The sequence below is a fragment of the Fulmarus glacialis genome, unplaced genomic scaffold, assembly GCF_000690835.1.
Source record: "Fulmarus glacialis isolate BGI_N327 unplaced genomic scaffold, ASM69083v1 scaffold14161, whole genome shotgun sequence".
Lineage (NCBI taxonomy): Eukaryota > Metazoa > Chordata > Aves > Procellariiformes > Procellariidae > Fulmarus > Fulmarus glacialis.
Genome location: NW_009194787.1, coordinates 1 through 14,880, shown reverse-complemented (window position 1 = coordinate 14,880; position 14,880 = coordinate 1). Strand labels below are relative to the sequence as shown.

Genomic DNA, 14,880 nt, shown 5'->3' with positions numbered 1-14,880 from the left:
TTCTCTTCAGTTTTTATTGAAGGGCAACTCTCCCATGACCATTTCTGGTATCTTGCTGGTTTTGGCCTTACATGGCATCTTTTTTAATATGGACATTTTTCGATATACTTAATTACCTGTTCCTGTCTCTTCCTGTTTTAATGGAAGAAGTGTTTGCTTTCCAGCCATTTAAGGAAGCAATTACCATATTAGTGTCAAAGATGTAGCATGGCAAGCATTTAGAAATCAATGTAATTGTTCTTTAAGAGATCAATTCCTGTGCTAATAGTAAAAGAATGCCCAGAGATTGTCACTGAAATTTGAAGAACTCATCTTTCTAAGTTTTAATCAAGCCTTTGCAATGTGATAACAACCAGAGGCCAGTCAAATTGGAATCTCATTGTACCGGGTGCTGTACAAACATAAATTTCTCTGCAGAAGAAACTATTGTGTAAGGAAACATTTTTCTTCTGTCTGAAGTTACATGTGTAAAGTGTTTTGGAGCAAATCTTAAAAGAAAATCATGGAAAGCTGCAAATTGATGTGTTCCCAGTAAAAACCTGTTCTTATTTGAAACATTTTTTAAGTAATCTATCACATTCCAAAAATTTTAATCACAATTTTGCTGTGTGAATGTGTGACTATTCTACATTACCTAGTATGTATCACCATTTCACTGATGTCAGGCTTGGAGTTTTTTGGGGTGGCTTTTTTTTTTTTTTTAAGACTTCAACATTTCTTTCAGGGTAGGTAACTTAAAGTATTTTTATTGCAAATAACTACAAGCAGAGCCTGTAGGTTTTGGTTAACAAACAAACATGTGAAAAAACCTTTCTTTAATGCAATCATACCTTGCCTCCTATGCCTAAAATACTTTATACAGTTCTTTACATTCCATGTAGATATAGTTTGCTTGTATGTTATAAGAAAGAGGTTTTACTTGAAACTTTTACAGGACAGCTTCTTCTCACACACAGATGGACACCAGTGTAACTCCACTATTCTTTGTGATCACTCCCAATGTACATTAGTGTATGTCAGAGCAGAATTGGGGCCAGTTACTGAAAATGTGGATGTTGCATCAAAGTACAGTTAGGGGCAGGGACTTCCTGTCACGGGATCTGCAGAAGAAATATATTCACGCAAATTAAGAAAGCAGGTTGCTATAAAAGAGTGGTTTTCTCCCCTGTGTTAGATCTGTTAAGAACCAGCCTAGGTGGTTCTTAGGTTCTCTAGCCTGTTATATGCAAGCTTACACTACCATGAGATGGTTACTACCTTAAGGCTGGCTTCTGAAATTAATGATGCCATCAAGGGAGAACTTGGACTCATTTTAGAAACTTTTTGTTTGCTGTCTGTCCTAGTAAAACCAGACTGCAGATAAGGAAGATGCTACTTCACTTAAAACTAAACCTGATTTGGGGAGGAGCAAACTGATCACTTGTCATCTTTTCTGTTCAGGAAGAGGAAAAAAGGAAGGCAAAGGAAGAAGAGGAGAAGAGAGAGTATGAAGAGTACCTGAAGCTGAAGGAGAGTTTTGTAGTTGAAGAGGAAGGGGTTGAAGAATCAATGACAGAGGAAGAGGTATGTATGTTAGGCTGTTACTGCAGTTTCCTTTATCTTTGTTAGACTCAGGTTGCCCTTACTGTATTCTGTCTCGTATAAAATGAACTTGAAAGTAGGAGTCATCCAAATGTTTTTGCTTGTAAAAGCTAAATTTTGTATATGGCACATGTTAACCCAGAGTATTTCCTGGGGAATGCTACAGTCCCTCATTCCAGGCTCTTACAAGTTAGTTTAGAGTATTAAGGCAAATCCATATCGCTGGAAATGAGTTCTCTCCTCCCTTAATGTAAGGACTGAAATAAAACTCATACTGAAAGTCAGATACTCCTTTACTGTCGTCAGCTTTGCTCTACCCATATACAGTGAGCCAGATGAAAGCAAAGCTAAATATGGAGTTTGGTAGTGCCCACATATCTTGGGAGGAATTGCTTGGTTTTGGTTTTTTTTCCTAGACCAACAAAGCTGCTATGAAATCAAGTGGAAAACAAAGCTCTTGTCTTAAAAGGCTTCTGTTAAGAGAATTCACAGGACGCAACCTAGGTGCTTGTGGGTTGTATGCTGGAAAACTGTACATTCAGTGTTGCAAATGATTGCTATGGTTGATAGTATCTCAAACTGCATAACGTTCTAGCACGCTCCTCCTGTGGCTGCCTGCAGACGCGCTGCTGGGGATGGTGGTTGAAATGTGATACTTGACATAATATCACAGCAAACTTGAAAAAGTTCCACTGTTGTGGGAGGCGGTGTTCTTATTCTGTCTGCTGAAAACCTGTTAGACTAATTTTAATTAAGTTGCTCTTGGGTTGTAGCTGCCAAATTTGAGCTGTCCAATGCATTTCATGATAAGTATTTTTTTCAGGGCCATATGTGCATTTGCTTCTCTGCTAAAGCGATCCTGTTGAATTGAATGGATTTGCCCTTAGCATGACTGAGAGTGGCTTTGGGCTGAGGAGCTTGTAGTGAATAAATACTGCTTGACATTAGTCATAAGTTCTCACTATGGACCGCTTCCCACGGAGATAAATTCCTCCATCATGCCGGGATTAACATTAAGAGAAGTTGTATCTGGTGATGGGGAATTTCCTAAGATGCAGACAACAGCGAAATGCATACTTTCTATTGAAAGTTCCTTCAAAAATGTGTGCCTATCCTGTTAGAAGACCAGATTATACGTAAATACTAAATTGTTCCACTTTAGAGACCCTTTAAAGCTAGAATGTGTTTGTTGTCTGTGTTCCTAGAGCTGCCTGTCAAGGAGAAATTAATCTTTCTATATGTGGGAACAGAGAAGGTTGTTCCTCACTCAAAAGAGCTTGGCAGGCAGTTGGTGATGCCTGGATTGCAACGTAAGATGTCTTTGGTAGGAGTGGGGACATAGAACTTTAATAGTAGGCGATTTGAAAGTCTTCTTCAGAAACAATCACAGGTACATAGTTATTTGGAGACAGCCAGCCTTCTGCCTTGTGGTGGATAATGTACTGAAGCATTTTAGTATCCTGTTACAATAGATGACTCTGCCATGTGTTGTTGAGGCTAGCGTGCTGAAACTCATGCTGAAAATTAAGGTCCTGAGTCCAGAGCTAAGCAGTTAATTAAGGCTGATTGATTTCCAGGGTTGCAGAGTAACTTGATCTCCTGTTAACTTAAATGCACATTGTTTGCATTGACTTTAAAAATCGAGCCGCTTATATTAAGATGCCGGATTTCAGGTGCATAGCTTTGAAAGCAGCTTGAGCTTCCACATGTGTTGCACAGCTGTGTGCTACACTTGACCATCTGCATGAGCTCTCTCCTGAATTACTCTGTTCTTTACCTCTGTACAAAATGTCCTCAGTGTGTATATGTAACTTAATACACGATGCACAGACTCACCCAGATGTGGTTCTTTCAGGGTATGTATGATGTGCGAATAAAAGGTTCAAAGATTTCCTTTCGGAAAACACTTAAACACAAATTGTGCTTGAGCCATATTCTGTCTTAGAAAATACCTATCATAAATTCCTAGTTAAGATTAAATCTAGATTTTTTTTTTTTCCAGTTCAGAATCTCCCTCAGAGTGTATATTTAAAACTTCGGAAGTATGCAAGCTAAAAGCTTTTATAATATTTCTACTCAGCAAGTTTGCTATGCATTTAATGTTCATGCGTTTCAAATAACAGTTGTTTTCCTTGCTGTATCCAGTCTCGCAGCTTTCTAATGGAATTTCTCGAATACGTTAAGGTAAGCTACCATTGGTCTTTCTCCTCCTTCCATACTTGTTAGATTGTGTAAAATATCTTTGTCAAAGAGCTGAGTTGCAGAAAGAAGGGAAATCTTTACTTGCTCTTTGATTTGCTTAAATATTCAAAAAGTAACAAAAGTGATACCTTAGATAAAGTCTGCATTATTTACTTAACCATGCACAAGCATGTCCATCGTTGTTAAAATGCTTTGTAATTACAGCTGTGTCTTGGCTTTTTGGGGCAGGATTGTAGCTCTTGCCCTCTTTCATACGGTTAGGCGTTATAAACTCTGTGCCTGGTGGATAACCCTCAGAGTTTATGAACAGCAACATTTGCTGTTGATTGGGATTTGGGACATTCAGGCTTTTTGTGTGTGAACATCAGCTACTGATTTAGAAAACAGTCCCTACGTCTCAGCTCAGCATGAATGAGAATTGCTGTACCAGCATGTGGCCTGCCGTGCAGGATGTGTTTGTGTCTGAAACACTGGCATTGTAAAGGTCAATCCAACTTTTCATGCGATTTCTTTTCTTGTTTTTATCCGTGCAATTTGCAATGTTGTCTTAGTGTTTGGAAGGGATATTTAAGGAAAAGATCACTTGTTTTTAACAGGGTGTGCTTAGTCTCCTTTTCATCATATTATATGGTCAGTTATTTAAAACCTGTGGTGTGTTCATGAGGATTTCCACTTTTAATCTGTAAGGACAAATGCTTCTTTCTCCACCATTGGTATATCAAAGGTCAAATGCATTTTTCTACTCTTACTCTAACAATGTTATGCAAATCTTTTGTCCTAATTAATCCCCTTCCTCCTTTACTGGAAACGGGACTCTTATCTGACAATGTATGGCATGTATGTGAAAGGCTTCATTAGTAAGCAAATCACTCGTATACTTAGTGGCGTCCTACTCATTTTGTTAATCCAAAATCTCTGGACTCTGGGCCAGTTTTGCATGTCCATTACCCCAACAAAAACCTGGACTTACAAACAGATTTGTCTCATGGGTAATTCTCCGCAAGGAGTCAATCTGAGCGATTGCCATGCAAGTCTGAACAATGGCTCGATCGTTCTAGAGTCGCTGCAAAGCTATGGTGCCAGCATCTTCTGCTGTGCTGCTCTCTGCCTCCTGTGTCACTCGGGCTTACGGTGGTGTATCCCATTGCCATCAGGCCACAGTGAGAGAGGCTGCTAGGTTTGCATCTGTCAAGTGCTTTCTGATCAACATGATCTCTGGAGGTAATTTGGAAATGTGTAAGCCAGTAGCACTCAGACTTAGGATGTATCTTCTTTACTGCAGCCCAAATGAAAATAGCCCCTGTTCACTAACCAAGTCCCCAGCCTAAGCCAGTCAACTCGGAGCAGAAGCACCGTGAAAAGCAGATGAGACAGCTGAGAACAGATTGGAAAAGCTATAGGTAACATGTTTAAAGAGCCAAAGTAAAACCATGGAACGACCATGAACCATCAGATGGCACATCTCATTTTGCAGCCGTGCAGTGATTTCAATATTCTGTTTTCCACAGAAGCCAGAGAGTTTTCTTTGAAAGGGAGGGGAACTTTGAAATGGCCATCTCTGTTAAGACCACCCTGTTTCAATTACTGTCATCTATGGAAATGGACTACGTGGTACGGTGTGATCCCGGTTCACCTGTTCCCATCTATGGCTTTCAAGATACTGCCAAGCTGTGGATTAAGGAAACTGTGCTGTTCTTTATTGATAAACAAGCTGCCCTAGGATAACAGTAGGTAGAACAATAGGATATTCCAATATCCCTTGGGATCTTCCACAAAAATTGAGAGGGTTTTCAAGGGATCATGCAGTAGGGTCTGATTCTGCACGTTGCCCTGGTGGTTGTGGTGGATGGAACAGATTAGTCACAAACTCTCAGTTCAGTGTTTAAGCAGATATGTATAGTTTTATATTAGTCATTCTACTTGACGTCAGAGAAATTAAGCACGGGCTGAAAACCTAATTCAGAAGCGCTTCGACACCTGATTTCCTATGTAGAGATGAGTTGCAGAACTGGGGCATTGCTTTCTTTTACAAGTTTTAGTATTTTTTTTAAATCTTGAAAGTATGCTTAACGTGTATGTATTGCCCTCATCTTCTGTCTATTCACAGAAACCATTGACTTACATCAAGAAGCAGTGCTAAGCTGCTAGTAGCTGTCTGAAAAACGTATTAATTAAAAGATCAATTGGCATTTTTTAAAAATAAAATTTAATTTAGCTCTTCTGTTGAATAACTTATTTTACTGGTGTAACTGACTGGAGATAGCTCACCCCATGCTTCATTCCTAAGGGTCTTTGAAATAAAATGCAGCCTCTTTTCTCCAGCTCTGCCTTGTGGGATTGTTTTAAATGGGATTTTTCTTGAAGACACCAAAAGGATTGATGCCCCCTGATTCTGCTTTTGTGAAAGCTGAGCATCTCCCTTTGCATCTCCCTTTCTTTGGGGCTTTCGTAGTAGCCCCGCAACCAGTTTAATCCATCTGCTGCAATGTCGCCACGTTACACCTCAGGTTGTGGCATTGTCTCTGCTTCAGTCGCTGTCCTGTGTGTTTGCTGCTTACAGCAGCCAGTCCTCAAGTTACAGACTTGACTGCTCTGCTCTCAGAGGAGCAGAATAACCAATTCGTAATGGGAGCCTTATGGTTTTACTTAGCAGTGCTGTAGATGCACAGCACACCTTACAAACCAGCTCTGAGGCTCTCTGAGCTCTGCAGAAAAAAATTAGTAATGAAGCGGGCAGAGGTTAAAGAATGGTTGAGCGGTTCCCTTGCTGTGGAGCGCTAGCTCTGTTGGCCCAGGGAAATATGAGCCTGCGCTTTGTCTGTCAAACTGTTTTCACCTGGCTTGACGGTGTATCATTGAATGCATCTGAACTACAGCCAGTGAATTGAAACAGCAAACTCCATTTGAAAGGGATAGCGAAGGACTCGGAGGCTTTGCCCCTTCCTGTTTTTTCTTTAAGAAAAATGACGCTTACAAGATAAGGAAAAAAAATCCTACTCATCTTAATCCTGAGAGCTCTTGTTCTGTTTCATCCCTTGCTGAGGACAGCAGCAGAATCATACCTAAAATTAAATGAATTCAGTAAAATGCTGATGTGTATACGTTGCTCTATGAAACTTAAGCCTGCCTCTAAAACGTGAAGCATGTGGTGAAGTGTTTTGTTTGCTTGGGACCTCACAATGTCATTATATTTCAGAGTGTGTGGGGGGAATGCATCCTAATTCCACCCCACCCTCTGGGCTCTCATTCACAGCAGGATCTATCTTGGAAAGCTTCCACTAAACTTGGTCATTGAGGGTGAATATCTTTAGGTGAAGGTTTAAATCCTGTTTTTCTTGTTTATGTGGCTTTGCATCCCCCCCCAATCCTTTTAAAAGAAGATGTGACGAAGCTTGGCAGTTCCCAGCTCTGAGAACTGAATTCCATGGACTGGTTCCAATTCCATGTGTTCAGTCCATGGTATTCAGTTCTCTAGCTTGGCTGCATCGAACTTCACAACTACTAAGTCTGTGTGTGGCTTTTTGTCTGATTTTATTAATGAAAAAGATTCATCTATTTCAGCCTCTCTTGATTTCTTCAGTGTCCTTCCAGTGTACTTTCAAGATCAGAACCAAATGCATTTATCGTTTGAAGTATTGCATCTGATAATGTAAATGTAGCTCTTGTGGCCGTATGTATATGGCTTTTAGGAATGTAGTCCAGAATGTTAACTGAACTGTTTTCAAAAGTTTTATATTTTCCAAATTCCTTATAAACAGTGCATCCTTTTACTGCATCTGAACAGATGAGTTTCTAAAACTTTTGCAGATAGGAACCAAGCAGCTCCAGATGAGTGCCCCAGGTGTTTTCTCTGTAATTCTCTGGAGCTAGAGAAGCATAAAACCAGATGTGAGCAGTGGTGACTGAGTCCTGACTGAGAAAGGCTGCAGTAAGAATCTCTTTCAAAAGCAAAACGAAAATTTGCAGTTCCTGCTTCTGCCTTCGCTCTCAGAGAGAGCAGGAGTGCGCCAGCAGTACGCTTCCAGCACTGACAATTTTAATAAGGTGTTCACTTGCTTAGGAAGATTATTATGGCATTAATACACATGACATGAGTAAAACAGACTAAAGCACTTAATGCTGCCAGTCTTGTCTGGATTTTTATGTATGCGTTGATATGTACCAGTGATCATTTTAAAATGTACTTTGAAACATCTCTCAAACAAAAAGGGATCTTGCGAAAACATACTGGAAATTAAAGGTAGCAGTTGAGCAACTCAGGTGGCAGGGAGAACAGAGCCATGGCTATTTATTGTGCTTGTGCTCATCCTGTCCTCCTAACGTAAGGAAAGGTTACGGATGAATGCTGGCAAATGTATTTGAGTCTTCGCCTAAATGGGTCAGAGCAACCAGTCTTTCCACAGAGCAGAGTGGTTTAAGTAACTTAAGTCAGAGTTTTCCGTCAGAGAAAAGTGCTTACTAGGAAAAGTTAGTTAGAATGGCAGGTTCTACTTTGTCTATTAAATGCATTTTTTATTTGAAAGGAAAAGAAATATGCTAACCTCTAATTCATCAGCTGCATTTAACCTCTTGTTTGTTTCTATAGAAAACAAAGGTAATCCAGCTGGAGGACTTGGCTTCACATTTGGGTTTAAGAACACAAGTAAGTACTACCTTTTGGGGTGTAAGTACAAGCAATGAGTTTAAAAGGATAGGAGAGAAGGTGGGTAAATAAGGGTAACATCTATGCAAGTGTCTCAGCATTACTGAAAATGCTTGGATTTTGGTAAAGTTCAGCAAAATCAGCCCTAAAAATGTGGCCATTCATCAAAGTACCAGCCAGCCAGTGAAGGATTGTTGGCTTACAAGATTGTTTCAGTGAAAAGTGCTCCGTCTGCCTCTTGCACAGCTTCCTGTTGGCTAATGGATCCTATAGTGTTTGCAAGTCTAGTCATAGAGCAATTCAGGGTACTGGGGAATCAAAAGCAGAGCTAGAAGCAAATTCAGACACTGCCTGCATAATTGGACAATGTTGTTATGTTTGCAGACAACCAATAGATGAGGTGTTTTGCTCCAGTTGCTTGTGTATTCTTAGAACATGTAAGAATTTGTATCTTCTGATGCATTACTTAAGAAGATTGTTCCTCTCAGCACCGTATAAGCCTGTCAAAGTGAGCTCATGATGTGATATCTGTACTTCCCCCCCGCCGTCCTTTTTCTGTTCTCTAAACATTTTATGTTTTGACTCTGAAGAATAGTCGTGGCTTGGTTTATTTTAATTTGAGCACATTTGACATATATTTCTAAGTGACCAATGTTTTCTGTTGTTCTGTACCTAATCTGATCTTGGGGTGCCCCTTCACAGCAGCTTACACTGCTGTAAGTCCATGCTGCTGTGCCCCTGTCTCTCTCTTAAACCAGAACTTCATTTAAGCATGCAGTGAGTCAGTTAAGGGAATTCATCTGGTTGAAATCTAAACTATAATTTGCTTCTGCAGTCACATAAATACAAGAAAGGGAGAGAGGCAGAACTCTGGAAACCAAAGCTTAGATACTAGCTTAAGGTGTGCTGGAACTGCATGCTTGGAGTAACTATAGAGTTAATCCAGCAATAAATTCAACAAGTTGTTCTTTGGATTGGTAAAAGAGGTTTCCTCTTAAATGGAGCAGGAAAAAATGTAAAAAGCTCTGGAATGTCTTGCGTGTAGCCAGGTTCTTGGAGAAGTACCTCAGTGTACTTCATGGCACTTGCGTGTTGCATTGGCACTACACTGCCTTTGCCTGGGAAGATGTGTATCATCACCCCCCTTCCATAAAACTGACAGCTAACTTAGCAATTAACTTTTTTGGGGATGGGGAAGTTACTTGAACATCCCAAAATACAGAAGCTCACTTCATCCTTCTAAGACCAAAGGGCTTACTGCATCTGTCTGGAAATACTGATGTATATCCTTCACTGAAGTCTTTAACACTGAGGAATTAAATGTAAGCCTCCATCTGTAGTTTATCTGAACACGTGAAATGTTTTTTGCCTTCCTCTTGAAATTTGTTATTCCTTTTTCCCTTCTGAACAGGATGCAATTAACAGAATCCAGGACCTGATGGCAGATGGCACTCTAACAGGTGACAGCCAAAACACAAAGGGGACTTTATTTTAGCTGGTGAATAGGTGGTACAGAAAATGCCTTAACTATGGTAGAGACGTCCAGTGTAATTTCTGTTTTAAACTGTACAAGATCCTAGCAGGACTTGATAAATAGGTACTTTTATTATCTCTGCTTCAGCTGCCGTGCAACTACTGTTTAAAGTACTATGGGATGCGATTGCTTCTATGATACATTATACAGAGGTGGGGGGTGAATGTCCCCAACAGTTCAGGAACCAGCACAAGGCTTCTGCATGTTGATTGAGCCCTGCTGAAGGCCTTTAGGGGTTGCTGAGCAGCCAGCTGCAAACGATGTCTTCTGAAATCTGAATTTGAAAGAATCACTTGGACGTTTTGGGGTAGTTTGCAAGCCTGTTTTAAAGGTGCCGTGGCTAAAGCCAGGACTGGGGTACGGCATGCTGTGGGACAAGCAAACATCCCAGAGCACGCCAGGATGCTGCAGTAAGTGAAGTGCTTGTTCCTAGCCACGTACCCACGCAATCAAAGCTGGAATGTAAGCACAGACTGAGCGTGTGGGTAGCTCCCTGTCTGAACAAGTCTGTTTTATTGCTGGGCAGTCTTTTTCTTTCCGAGGATGAAGGAGGCGAAGGTGCCAATGCAAACATTTACTGACCTGATATTGTGGTCATGGCAAGGAAACAACTATCTTAGTGGGTACATGTGGATACCCATTCGAGTGACCTAAAAGTGCTCTGAATCAAAGCGTAAGGATGTGTAGTGTCCTGGCTGTGTCTGTGGCCTAAAAGGCACGCCAGTGAGGCTCTCTGCTTTGCATTTGATCCTGTAATGCATTAAGAACAGAGAGGTCTACTCTCGCTCTTGATGGAGCAACTGAAATATGGAAATGGAGCTTCATTCCCTTTTAGAGGGTAGATTGGAATGGCTGAGCTGGGTGCCACAGGGGCTCTGAATCACCTCCTGGGCCCTCCTGCTGCTCTGCCTTTCTCCACCAGCTGCCTGGGCCCAGAACATGGGCACCAAAAACTGAAGTAGCTGCTGTGAAACTCCCAGCTAGCTGCGCACAATGAAAAGAATGTGTTACTTTGAACAAAATTAGTCTTACCAAGGCATTCGGGTATTGTCATAGCCCTGCTCAAAGACCCAACAGTAGAGAGGAGATAAAAGCCTGACTGCTAGCACGTTGTTCTGCCTGCCCTAGATATGAAATGCAGCCTCAGCAGTTTGGATGTCCCTTCCAAAAGAAGTGACTGATGTCTGTCGGGAAGTGAGAGGAGCCAAAGTGCTGACTTCACGGTCCTTTCTTTCCCCCTGTAGGTGTGATTGATGACAGAGGAAAGTTCATCTACATCACTCCAGAGGAGATGGCTGCTGTGGCTCAGTATATCAAACAGAGAGGGCGAGTTTCCATCGCAGAGCTGGCCCAAGCAAGCAATTCCCTGATCAACCTCCAGCCTGACAGCCGAGCTGTTGCTCCAACTGTAGCATGAAAGTGTGGCGTGAGAAAAATACAGCAGGAGTTTAACCTTTTCATGAATAAGCCACGCAATTAAAAACAAACGAGAACCCCTCTAGTCCATTCACGGTGCTTGAAGATAGGATGCTCTTTTTAAGCATCCGCTGCAAGACTTGATCAGAAGTTTTGCTTTTCATTCTGTTAGAGCTGGTATAAAATAGGACAGTTAGTTGTACAACAGAGGCTAGCCAAGAACTTGGGGCTAAAACATTCTGATGCACCCGTATCCCAGGAATATCAGTAATTTTTACATGGTTACTTTATCTTGGCAGCGATGCACTTGTATCCCAGGAATATCAGTAATTTTTACATGGTTAACTTTATCTTGGCAGCCAGTCTCATGTTACTATACCCAAACTTTTTATTGTTTCCAGATTCTCATGTCTGTATCAAATATACTTGGTTTTGATTGCATTCAGAATTCTCCATGCTTGCTCTGCACTTACGGAGCTGTATAACTTCGTGGCAATGATGTATACAGGCCACAATAATAGGTGTGTAGGGGTGCGGCTTGCAGATTGTCTTCTGTATCAACATTGGAAGGATAGAGTAAAAGTGTGTCTCTGTTCTTACTGAAATACATACTGAAACTCTAGAAAGAGTGCTTGCTGTGTTGTGAGAACTTCTAGAGGTTATTTCAGAAAACCTTTGCTGTATAAATATGTTTTGCTTGGTTTATATAATATAAAAAGTCCACACGCAGCCAAACTGCGTTATTTTTCTGTAGCCAAGAGACAGAAACACCTCCAGGGAAAGGCTAAGTCACCTCGTTTATTGTGCAGGCCAATTCTGCTGATACCAGCCAGATTCTGATGATTCATCCTTTGAAGTAAGAGCCAGCTCAGTGTGTCTGAAGGCCTCAGACATCCCCGCCCCATGGCCTTTGTGTTCTGGATGTTTGGGGGTTTTTTTAAATAAAAAATTCAGGCACTATGAGTCTTGCAATTAAACAAGTAAATTATTATTAATATTAATTGTAGGGGTCAGTATATTTCCTGCATAAGAATATTTATTTTTTTAGTAGCCTAATTGATGCTTTGTTAATTCTGCTTTCTGAAATCAACAGAATCTCTGTGGATATACAGTAATTGGGGAGGGCAAGAGGGCCTGTTTTGTCTCTGCCAAACTTAGAGATAACTTGAGTAGACTAAAAGCTGTGTTATCGGTGAGATGAGACAGCAATAAAACAATGGACAGAAGCATATTTCCTTTTTAATCTCTGCACTATTGCTGAATGTGATACTCTGCAGGAGTGCTGAGTTACAGTGCAGCACCACATGTTGACGTGAAAGATCGGTAAGTCGTTACTGTGTTGCACAATGATAACCAGCAAAAAGATTACTTGAGATTTGAGGCTTGTAAAGTCTCTTAATTATTCAAAATTTGATTTTGCCATGGTTTTTTGTTCTGTCTTAAACGATTCTTGTAATAAAATAATAGTGAAAGAATTGCAGAGATTTGTGTTAGAGAGATTTTTTTCAATGTGTTAAAGGATTTTAAGAGATAAAGGAGCCAGCTAGCAATGCCGTAGCCTCCAGTGTGCCAGTCAAAGACCAGAGATACTCCATTAAATCCACAGAAACCACTCCGAAGTACACTCAATTTCTGTGAATGTAACAAATAACACCATGTCCACTGTGCAGTGCAAGCTTGCTTCTGCTCTGCTAGTACAACTGCACCAGCAAAACTGCCCTGCCACTTAAGCATGGGCCAGCTGTCTGCCGAGAATGGTGTGTGCAATCTCCTGCTGTACACCTCTGTATCTTAGCTCGGACAAGATTTGTGTCCTGTAATCAAAAATAATTCAAACCATTTCATTATTGGAGTTTCACAGGGTTGTGCCAAAGCCAAAAGGGTTGTTTGATTCATTGACAGGTCGCAGAAAGACTGATTAAAAGCTGCAGTTCAGAGGAGGTGCTAGGCAGAAGAACATGATGGCAAAGTATTTATTTTGAGCCAAATTCATGGTCTCTACAATAGAGGCTCTAACAATAACAGGCGCCTCGGAAGTGCCACTTGCCTAAGCTCCTGATTTGAGCTCTGGAGGAGTGTTTCCATGTTAAGTGAAGCATGTGAGGCAGGCAAGGTAGCCAGAGCGACCCATGTGAGATACGGGTCACCGAACAAGTTCTGTAGATCTTTCTGCATGTTGTCTGTCATTGTGGGAGACTGGATTCAACCTGTGGGTCCCTCCTAGTACTGAGCTCATACCTAATGCCAGCGTTCGGGGGTCTGTGCTTGCTTTTATCCATGATTCCCTGCTAGGGATTCCCAATATTGCATTTGGGACCTGACCCTGGCCATGCTGTTCCTAAGGTGGAGTTATTGTATGGAAACTGGAGCACAAGTCTGGTGACAGTCTTCGGATGAGCTAACGTCACCTGGCTTGACCGTGTTGTAGTCTCAGATGAAACATCAGCCAGGATAAGATGTGACCGTGTAGCTGTGCCAGCGGCGGGTCTGTCTGTCGTAATTCTCTTCCACCATTTCCATTCCTGTTCTTTGCACCCAATTGCATCGTATCAGTGTTCAGGATAACTCATTTCACTCATGTTGGTTTTGGGTGCTATGTGATCTTCACTGCATGTGAACTGAGAGGCCAGCCACTTATATGAGCCATATAAAAACTACAGGGGAAAAAAATATTGATAACAAAAAGCACTTGTAGGCTGGTAACTCTTACGCAGAAGGAAACTCTGCTCTGCCTTGAAGAAATTGTTCCGCTTGGTCAGGCTTCCTAGATCGCTGCAGAGCCTGCGCCTGCAGGAGGTAAGGACAAACGGGGTTGGTGCTCGGACCAGAGGTCCCATTCAGCCCTGTGCCTCGGGGAACAGCCACTGCTATTAAACTGATTTTTCTATTACAGAGCGTTATGATATTTTCTGGGAATCCACTTACAGAGTCCGAGAAGACGGTTTAAAACCTTGAATACAATTACTTCAGGCCATTTGTTTGGATGGTTTATAAATGAAGCGATTCAAACCTACGCTGCTTCTCAAACCTGTGTTCGTGTTTTTTCTGTGACAGTGGAGGGGGAAGAAATTAAGGGCTATGCCCCAGAAGTTATTTCACTGACAGAATTCATCAATCATGATAACTCACATTTCATATATCCCATGAGAAGAGATGCCTAACGGGAAGGCAGGCACTAGATTAGGGGACACCCCTGGGTGTCATGGCCATGGCCGAGATGGGGGTGTCCCCAATGTCCTGGGTGAGGATGGAGGCTGAGGATGCTGGTGGAGAGGTGGGATGGTCCATCTGGTGCTCTCCTTGGTGTTTAAAACTGGCCCTGACCCTCTGTTGCAGGGAATCGCGGTCCTGCAGGATGGTACCAGATTTGCCTGACTCATCCGGAGCACCGATCCCTGCCACGTGCTTATGGAAAATTTTACGGGCTCAAGCACAAAACCCAGCCACTGCATCCATCTGTGTCAGCGTGGTCCCTTCCGTCTGGCACAGTTAGTGGTAAAATACA

The 14,880-nt window shown here is 41.7% G+C and overlaps 1 protein-coding gene across 1 annotated transcript in view; it reads left to right on the top strand.

The window, feature by feature from the left end:
- DDRGK1 (DDRGK domain containing 1) overlaps window positions 1–11,509 on the top strand; it is a gene marked incomplete at its 5' end in the record, with an annotated part of 32,454 nt that extends 20,945 nt beyond the window's left edge. The window contains 5 exons of the mRNA XM_009587886.1: window positions 1,441–1,563; window positions 3,727–3,765; window positions 8,369–8,425; window positions 9,837–9,885; window positions 11,204–11,509. Of these exons, the coding sequence (XP_009586181.1) occupies window positions 1,441–1,563; window positions 3,727–3,765; window positions 8,369–8,425; window positions 9,837–9,885; window positions 11,204–11,376 (441 nt within the window). The remainder of the gene's footprint in view (window positions 1–1,440; window positions 1,564–3,726; window positions 3,766–8,368; window positions 8,426–9,836; window positions 9,886–11,203) is intronic.
- Between the last annotated feature and the right edge of the window lie 3,371 nt (window positions 11,510–14,880).